The sequence below is a fragment of the Rhincodon typus genome, chromosome 12 (assembly GCF_021869965.1).
Source record: "Rhincodon typus isolate 14 chromosome 12, sRhiTyp1.1, whole genome shotgun sequence".
Classification (NCBI taxonomy): domain Eukaryota; kingdom Metazoa; phylum Chordata; class Chondrichthyes; order Orectolobiformes; family Rhincodontidae; genus Rhincodon; species Rhincodon typus.
In genome coordinates, this window is record NC_063343.1 from 26,617,743 (window position 1) to 26,627,765 (window position 10,023).

Consider the following 10,023-nt stretch of genomic DNA (forward strand, 5'->3'; position numbering starts at 1 on the left):
TGAAGTTTAGCATCTTGATGACCTACATTCTCTGAACATATGAATTAGGAGCACAACTAGACCCCTAGTCTCCACCATTTGAAAAGCTGATGACAGCTCTGATTGTGGCCTCAACTCTACTTTCCTAACTATTCCCCTTACCTTGGACTCTCTTGTTTGCCAAAAACATATCTAACTCTGCCTTAAAAGTAAAACCATGACCCTGCCTGCACCACTCTAGCGAAGACAGTTCCATAGATTCATGACCTTCCAACAGAAAAAAGACACAATCTTCTCATCTCCATCTTAAATGGGAAACCCCATATTTTAAGATTGAGTTCTAGTCTCTCCTGTAAGTGGAAACATCCTTTCAGTATCAAGTTTCCACGGGATCTTATGTGTTTCAATGTGATTATCTCTCATTCTTCTAAACTCCAATGGATACAAGTCCAGCTTGCCTAGCATTTCCTCATAGTTAACCCTTTCATCTCAAGAATCAGTTGAGTGAATTTTTTCTGAAGGGCTTCCAATTCAGTTATGTCTTTTCTTAAGCTCAATCAAAACTGTACACAATACTACAGGTATCATGCCACAGATGCCCTCTAAAAGTGATGTAAAGCTTTTATATTTTTATATTGCATTGTCCTTACAATAAATTCAACATTCCATTTGTCTTCCATTCACAAGCTGTGACTCTATGTGACCTTTTTGTGATTCATATATCTGGGAAACTGAATCCCTCTGCACCACAGCATTCTTCAGTTTCTCTCCATTTAAATAATGTTCTGCTTCCTGTTCTGCCGGCCAAAGTTGACAAGCACACATTTTCTTCCATTATATCTCATATGCCAAATTTTTGTCCTTCACTTAACCTATCTACTTCACTTTTCAGACTCCTTACGTCCTCTTCACACCTACTCACCTACCTATCTTTGAGCCATCAGCAAACTTAGCAACCTTGCAAGTAGCTCAGGCCTCAGTACTAATCCCTTTGACACTCCACTCTTCAAATCTTGGCAAACCAGAACTAATCAGTTTGTGCCTAGTCTCTTGCCTGTTAGCTAACAAATCCTCTACTCATGTTAATATGTTGTTCCCAACACAATTAACTCTTACCTTATTTTCTGGAAGTTCAAGTACACCACATCTATATATATATATAACAGAAACTGTTATAGGTTCTCCTTTACCCACATTGCTAGTTACTTCCGTAAAGAACTTTAGTCAAACATGACTTCCCTTTCACAAAACCATGTTGGCTGTGTCCGATTACATTAATATTTTCTAAGTGTCCTGCTATAACCTCCTTAATAACAGCTTCTACCATTTTCATCATGACAGATATAACTAACTGGCCTGTAGTTTCCTCCTTCCATCCTATTTTGAAAGTATGTGTTATATTCACTGTTTCCCAATCTGATGTGCCTTTTCCAGACTCCATGAAATTTTGGAAAATTGAAACTAATGCATCTATCGTTTCAGTAGCCATTTCATTTATCCTGTCTTAAATTTAAATTAATCTGCCATTTCCTTATTTTCCATTATAAATTTCTTAGACTCAGAGTCTGGAGGACTAACATACACTTTAGTTACTCTTTTACTTTTTAATTCCTGTAGAAACTCTTTTTCAAATTGTCTTGATATGTCTCTCTCATACTTGACTTTCTCCATCCTTTTTTAACTCATTCTTTCTTTTTTTAAAATTTTTGATCCAATCTTCTACCCTGCCACTAATATTTGTAGAATTGTATGCTTTTTCTTTTAATTTGTTACAATTTTTAACTTCCCTAGTTGGCCATGTAGGCTGTATCCTTTTCTCAGAAGCTTTCTTTCTCAGTGGAATGTATCTTTTCAGCTTACTATTAAATGTCTCCTTAAACATCTGTCAATGCATCGCTACAGACCTGTTACTAAACCTAATTTCCTGGTTCAGCCAGATTTGTCTTCATATATTTATAATTGTCCTAATTTAAGTTTATAATGTTGTCTTTGCCCCACTCTCCTCTATCTCAAGTTGAATGCAAAATTCAATCATGTTATGATCACAGCTAGCTAGGGGCAGCTGCATACCTTAACGAAAGGACTGTTCAGTGACCACTGGAAGGTATATCAAAGCACATTGCCTTATTGAATGAATCAACATCAAATTAGTACATTTTTTATGTATGTCTGTAATCTTTTTGAATAACAAAATACGAATAATATTTTGTAGTTTATTATCACAACGTTCAAGTTGAACAGATGCAAACGTATTTTTTAACAACCCCCCTGTGTGAATGACATGCCTTCCCTTCACCTTATTCGACTGCCACTACATACAATAAGAGAACTAGTTTGGCAGGAGGCGATTAATTGCTTCCAAAACAGTCATGGATGGGACTCAGATGGGCCTTCTTTCATGGGGGCTTGCCTTTGACACTGAGCTACTCTGTTTGCATCTCTACAGCATGTTCAGAGCCACCACTGAGCTTCCGTTGGCATGGGTGCTCGGAGAGTGAAGATCTGGTATATGTAGCTTTTCAGAGAGATGGCAACAATTGTGGCTGGTGCTATTCCACTGGACTTTGGATTTTCTTTTTTAATGCTTGTTCATGTGATGTGTGTTTTACTTAAAGGGCAACCATTATTAATCAGCCCAAGTTCCCTTAAGACTGTGGTAGTGAATTGCATTCTTGAATGCATGGTGATATTCATGTAAGGAGCTCAAGGATTTTGACTCAACAATGAAGGAGCAGGAACAATTCAAGATGGTGTGTGGATTGGAGAGGAATTTGCAAATGTTGGTGCTCTCATGCAGTTCCTGCCTTTATCCTACGAGTTAGACAGCACAGTCATGGTAATGTTCAGAGAATCACCGAATTGAAGAAGGCCATTCTGCCCATCTTGCCCGCACAGCCTTGTTCGACAAGCATAAAATCGTGAAAACTTTAAAAATCAGTCATATGCATTACAGTCGTCATGATCGAAAAACCAATATGCAGAGTGCTGTCTCATTTCTTCTCAATACAAACAGATCTGCAGCTTGTGTTTCCATGGAGATACCAACTTGTCCCCGGCTGCTTCTAGGCAGGGAAGGCTGCTAGAAATTCCAATGAAGTTGCCAAATCATGCACAAATCAAAATAAAAAGCTTTCTTGTCTGCCATAAATGATATTGTAGGGTGGAACTTTCACTCCAGTGGATTTGTAAAACTCCTATTATCAATTTGGCTGCCCGATTAAAGATTGACTTTAATGGGAAGGAATATCAGATAGGAGCCAAAAGTTTTCATGCTGGGCCCAAACAACAATCTGGACTCAAAACTGCACTGGTTTTCAGAAGTGTATTTCACTCAAGTTTCTGCTGATTCAATTTCCAGATCACCGTTACTGCCACAAACTTGTGCAATCAGGCAGTGTTAAATTGCGCTTAAATTGCTTTTTAAATTTATTTAAGAATAGCAACCTGATGCTGCTTTATTAATAGTGCAGAAAATGGGTTTAACACAAAAATAAGCAGTTTTAATTAAAATTTACACTCTGTCATGTGTGAGTAGCCTAATTTTAAAAAGGTGAAAGAGTGTAGAACCATCATCTTTAGTTGTCTCCCTGATTTGAGGATCATTTTTACTCAGGAATGTGATTTTCTGTGTTGGATCTTCATGTGACTGAATAGGCTAATTCTCAATCTGCAAAGCTTTGGGTCATAGGCCCAGAAATCCCATTAGGCTATGTATTCTGGATCTGTTTCCTTTTCTTTCCTTCTCTGTCGCCATTTTGCCTCATCACTAAGGCCATTTGGAGTCAAAACATGATGCAGCTTAATGGGCAAGCTGTTGCCATTTTGAATGATGAGTGGCATATTCCTTCCAGTCATTAATGCCAATGCTACTGTGCTTCAGGGAAAGCTTCAGTGTGTCGTTGTATTGTTTTCTTTTCCTTCGCTGGAACTTTGGCCATTTGATAGTTGAGAGAACAGGAGCCAGCAGAGGAGATACCTATCAGCCATCCAGACAGTGTTCAGTACAACGCATAATTGGTGTTTCACATGTTTTGCCTGAATGCTTATACAGGTGGCTTCAAGAAGGACCAAGATGGTCCTTCAAGAGACTTCTCCAATTGAATAAAGATTACATGGAGACATAGCTTATTGGTCTAGCAGTCCTTGATGCACAATCCAGGGCTCGCTACACTACAGCAGTGTGGAGATGACAACTGCTCTGTACAATAGGACTTTTGTCGACGTGTCAAGGTCTTTGTTCTTAAACACTCTTTTCTATTGTTTGTAGAAGATTGAATCTTCTTATCTTGTAGCCTATTTCCTGTGGGTGGGGAAATCTTTCCAGTATCAGTGTGACATTGTACCTTCCAATGGAACCTCTGAATATATCAATGCATTATGGTCTAATCTTATCTCCTTCCTATCATCATACTCATTTTCCTTAGAATATTGAACATCACAAAACACTAGCTATGTCTTATGTTTATTCTTCTCATCTACATATTACTTTGCTTTTTTCAGCCTGTGCCTATTCCCTCGACCTACTGTTATGGATTTGCAGAATAGGAGTGAACAAGTAAGATGGATAAACATTACCCATTTGTTTATAAGGAAAGGGAATAGCAGATGGAAGCTCATGGCTGTAGGGCACATCGTAAGAATGCAAAGGATGTTGTAGATATTCAATCACTAATCTGGTACCAGAAATATATCCCTGACATCACCATCTTCCACTAGCTCAATGAACTTTACTTCCATATCCCTGAGGGGTAGAATGTAGATGAAAAATAGGATAATGTCAAGCGTAGAACCTTGGGAGATTTCAGAGGTAATTGTGAGAGTGTGGGAGAAGAAGCCATTACAGATGATTTTCTGACCACAGTTCAGACTTCAGGGAAGCAGTGATGCAGTGATAATGTAATTGGACTCATGATAATATCACTGGACTAGTAATTCATGAAAGCCATGTTAATGTTCTGGGGCCATAGGTTCAAATCCCATCATGGCAGTGGGTGAACTCAATAAAAGTCTGAAATAAAAAGCTTGTGTATTGGTGATCAAGAAACCATTGTTGATTGTTGTGATAACCCAACTGGTTCACTTACATACCTTAGGGAAAGAAATCTGCCATTGTTGCTGGTTAGGTCTATATATTTGTTCAGGTGCATGGCAATGTGGTTGACTCATAACTGCCCTGTGGGCCATTAGGGATGAACAATAAACACTGTGATGCCCTTATCTCATGAATGAATTTAAAAAGGAATAGAGTTTAGCAAGGGACAACACAGTATGGAGCTGGAGGAACACAGCAGGCCAGGCAACATCAGAGGAGCAAGAAGGGTGACGTTTCGGGCAAGGGCTGCCCAGTCTAACTGCACAGTCGAAAAGAGGTGTTTGAGGAAAATGGCGTGATTAATTGTGCTAAAAGCTACAGACTACCTGAGTAGGAGGAGGAGGGATAGATTACCATAAGCACAGTCACAAACGAGGTCTTTTGCTTCTTTGGTGCAGTAGGAGCAGAACCCTTCATATAAAATGGAAATATAGGCATGGATTTGGGAGACATCAAATCATTCAAGGACTTTGGACTAATTCCTTATAATTATCAAAAAGAGTTATTTTCCATGTATGACCCACTAATGTAACACACACCAAAATTCATTTTCTCTGAAGCCATACTAACTGGATGATTCACTGACCAGAATCTGCAATTTCTCTCAGTAAAAATTAGAACTTTAACCGCAGGAGGTATTCTGATGATAATCAGCATTTTGTGATGCTACTTTAGAGTCAACCGTTGCCAGCCCACTTATCTCCAGAGACAATGCATCAAATGTACAAAAGCATACACAGCTACTCTAGTAGAGTTCTTAGTGGGCTTCTTCAAGTTAACCTATAAAAGGACTCTCAATTTGGGCCAGGGAGAGAGGGAGAGTACTTTACACAATTGCACTGAACTTAATAAATGACAGTCAAGGATGTCACATTGGAAAGGAGAAAAACTCACACCACACAGAAAACAATTCATTTTAAAAGCACTGAGAGCCCATATTGCACCAGAAACAGCCTGCTTTTGTCCATTAACAACTTGCACAGAATAACAAGCAAAGTCCCAAATGTCATTGTTAACTTCTGACAAATCAGCTCATGTTGTCTCAAGAGTGGCGTTCAGTAAATACAGTGAGTGGCCAAGAGGCCTCTTGCATGGTCAAGAGATGAACGTCTTTCGCACCTCATAAAGCTTTCATTTGGCAAGATTTAAGTATACAGCCTGCACATTTGCTCTAGGCCTGACAAATGCAATATACAGGCTGTTTCCAGGAAAAGCAAAATACAAAAAAGAAGACCTTGGAAGGTATCCCGAGTATTTTACTTATAAATGAAAGTGCAATTAAACCCTAGTCAGAATGATCAATGCAATGGATTTCAGAAAAAAAGAGTAATTGTGATTTACTTTTGGAAAGATAACTTTCCAAAGATAAATTTCTTGCTTACCAGCAGTTTTGATTTACAGATGCTACCTATTCCCAGTCTGTGCTGGATACTGTGAATTTCACTGCATGTCCATATCACAATTTAATTTTTTTATGTTATAAAGCACTTACCAATTCCTGTATTCCAATGATATTCCAGCCCTGCATGATAGGTAGGAATGAAATAAAAGATGGGATAATCCAACAACCCCCGAGCATTATTGTAATACGCAGAGGTGTCATTTTGTTCCTGTAAACCAGAGGTTGACAACAGATAGCGTAGTACCTAGCAAACAAAATAAAAAAAGTCCACATTTTTAAATAATTCCTTTCTATTCTTCAAACAATATTCTCTCCTTGTTTTAATCCGATGGTTACTGCTTTAGATGTCTTCATTTCCTTCTTCTGCAATGTCTATATAGATCATTAATATGTCATGAACAAATATGGAAAATAATTTTAAAAGGCTCACGGAATGCTGGCCTCTCTGTCCAGGGGATTGGAATACAAAGGGTAGAATTTAATTTCAGCTATTCAAAACCATGGTTAGAACAAACTTGTATTACTGCCAGCAGCTCTGGGCATTATGCTTTAGAAGAATATTTTAGCTTTGAAGGGAGTGCAATATACATTTACCTGAATGATGCCTGGTTTCCAAGGATTAAATTATGAAGGGAGATGCACAAACTAGACTTGTAATCTTTGGAATTTATAATTCTAAGATATGGTTTGTTCAATTTTTTTCAGGATAACAGCCATGTGTATAGAAGCAATTTTCACTGTGGAGTCTCGGAGCAAAGGACATTGTTTAAAAATTGAACATAGATATTTCAGCAGTGAAATTAGGAAATACCCCGACACACAAAGGGTGGCAGAAATGGGAACACTTCTTTGCTACAAATAATTGGCGCTAGATAATTGTTAATTTTAAAACTGAGACTGATAGATTTTTGTTATCCAAAAGCATTGAGACAGAGGATACAAGTGGTACAGATGCTGAAGCTGAAAATGACCTCCTCCTGTTCCTATGCTCAGTTGAAGAATGGTTTATGTGTAGGCTCACCACTGTCAGTTTCATCTTTTTTCACAAAAGTTGGCAAGTGTTCCACTTTTACTTAGCAATGCCGAGGTCAGATAGGCGTGTTGTAGTTACTACAAAATCTGACAAACCATTTTTTAAGGTTGAAAATGAACATTTAGATAATAACACAATTTGCGATGTTTAGATGTCTCTATGTATTCTTTCTATATACACTTTGAGTCAATATAGTACAATGGCAAATGTCTATCTTTAATTCATTAAATCCAGCAGATCAGTCAAATCTTAATGAGCCACTTGAGCATAGAAGTTGATTTGAGGAACATCAGCACCTTCCATATATTGCTTTATCATTGCCTGTGCCACCAGGCTCAATATTCACCATCTTTTGCCACTCATTGGAAATTGTTACTGCAGTACTTACTAACTACAACATGCACATCACCAATTGTCGAAGCTCACCTTAATCTCATCTCCTATCCCGGTGGTCTGTACCACCAGGAATGTTGAAAACAACAGATTATGAAACAGGCATCAATGTACAATTCCCCTCCAAGTCACAGACCACCCTTACTTAGGTGCACATTTGCATCCTCTTATTAGGTTAAAATCCTGGAATGTACTATTTCATACATTTGTGAGTATTGTCAGCAAAATGGTTGCAATTTTAGAGGGAAAAGGCCTAGCATCATCTTCTCAGGCTTACAAGGAATAGGTCATTAAGCTGACTTTGCCAGAATTCTCCATATCCTAAGAAAAGGAAAGAAACAATACCCCTGAAAAAAAATTCCTTATGGCAAATGATATAGTCATAAAAATAAGCAGCACAAAAGCTCATTCAGCCCATTGTGGCTCTTTGATAAAGCTTTTCTATTAGTCCCACTCTTCTGCTTTTTTCTTCTGCAGCCCTGTGGATTTCTTTTCAATTAAGTACATATCAAATTTCCCTTTGAATAATACACTGAAACTACTGTACTTCCACCACTTCTTCATATAGTATTTTTCATATTTTAACACTAATTGGGCATATTTTTTTAAAAATGTCAAAAATATGATGGTAAATTAAGGAATCTGTGATTTTTGATTATTGTTTTGTATTTTAAGCTGTTTCTTATCAATACATCCATGAAATTTATGATATATCCTTACATTGATTCCTCCATGTTCACAGTCACCAAATTTAAAACAACATATTTTGCTCCAAGGCTTCGAAAATGACAAGGTTATCTCTGTAGCAATATTTTAAAAAGAGTGTGGAACATATATAACTAGTCTGTTGCCCTATGCTATTTTAAATAGAACACAGTGTACAAAAGTACATACCTATCTAAAGAAATACAGCACAGATGAAGAATAGACGCTGTGGTAAGCAGGACATCTAGTGAAGTTCGGACGAGACAAAATCTATCTCCGTATATCCAGTTTTGCTGTATTAGTTCGATAGCTCCGAAAGGCATTACCATGACTGAAACAAGCAGATCAGCAAATGCCAAAGAGACAATAAAGTAATTGGTCTTGATTTTCCTATGATAAATCAGAATATTAAAACAGGACTCATTAATAAAATTTCAGGAGAAATAGTAAAAATAGGTTCCAAGTAAATAAACTGTATACTTTTGAATTTTCATATAAACACAAGTATTGAGATGGCAAATATCTCTAAACTTAGTGCAGTCGCTAAATATATAATACAATATTTATCTCATGACTTAATAGCAGTGGAATGCCACAAGATCATACAGCAGCCTTAGACCAAGAGCAAAATCATGTAACATTTGCAAGTATCCCAATAGTGGGACTAAAAGTGAGCAGGACTTGCACTTGGAGTTGTGAATGCCAATGATCACCCATCCCTAGATGGATAGAAAATTAGCACAGTTGAGTGCACAGCTAAATATACAGCAGGGGCTGAGAAAATCTGTGTGGCATTCAACGCAGATGACCCTGACCTTTACAGGAAATCCAGAAAAGACCCGGTAAGGCCATTGGAGATGCCAAAAGGCAATACCAGGCTAAGCTAGAAACTCAAACTAACCATCCGGACACCTGCCATTTGTGGCAAGGCCTATGTGACATAATGGGCTACAAAGTGAAGCAGAACAGAACAGCAGACAAAAATACATCCCTCCCTGATCCATCCAATGCACTTTAAGCTCGTTTCGACACGGTGTCATCTGCCCGACTGCCTGGGATGAACCTGTTCTCTCAGTCACAGTTGCAGACATTAGATCAGCCTTCTTGAGAGTGAATCCACAGAAAGTGACTGGACCAGATGGAGTCCCTGCCCGTGCATTCAGATCCTACATACTAACTGGCGGAAGTATTCGCCGACATCTTCAACCTCTCCTTACTATGAGCTGAAGTCCCCACCTGCTTCAAGAAGACCACCAACATCCCAGTACCAAAGAAAAGTCATGCAGAGTGCCTCAACGACTGCTGAGCTGTATCTTATCAATACATCCATGAAATTTATGATATATCCTTACATTGATTCCTCCATGTTCAGAGTCACCAAATTTAAAACAACATATTTTGCTCCAAGGCTTCGAAAAT

General features: G+C 38.1%; 1 protein-coding gene across 7 annotated transcripts in view; it reads right to left on the bottom strand.

The window, feature by feature from the left end:
• Positions 1-10,023, bottom strand: part of htr4 (5-hydroxytryptamine receptor 4) — a 158,012-nt gene that overhangs the window by 99,846 nt on the left and 48,143 nt on the right. For all 7 annotated transcript variants that reach the window (XM_048604060.1, XM_048604059.1, XM_048604063.1 and 4 more), the window contains 2 exons: positions 8,794-8,994; positions 6,564-6,717 (listed from right to left, as the gene is read on the bottom strand). In XM_048604060.1, coding sequence (XP_048460017.1) covers positions 6,564-6,717; positions 8,794-8,994 — 355 coding nt within the window. The remainder of the gene's footprint in view (positions 1-6,563; positions 6,718-8,793; positions 8,995-10,023) is intronic.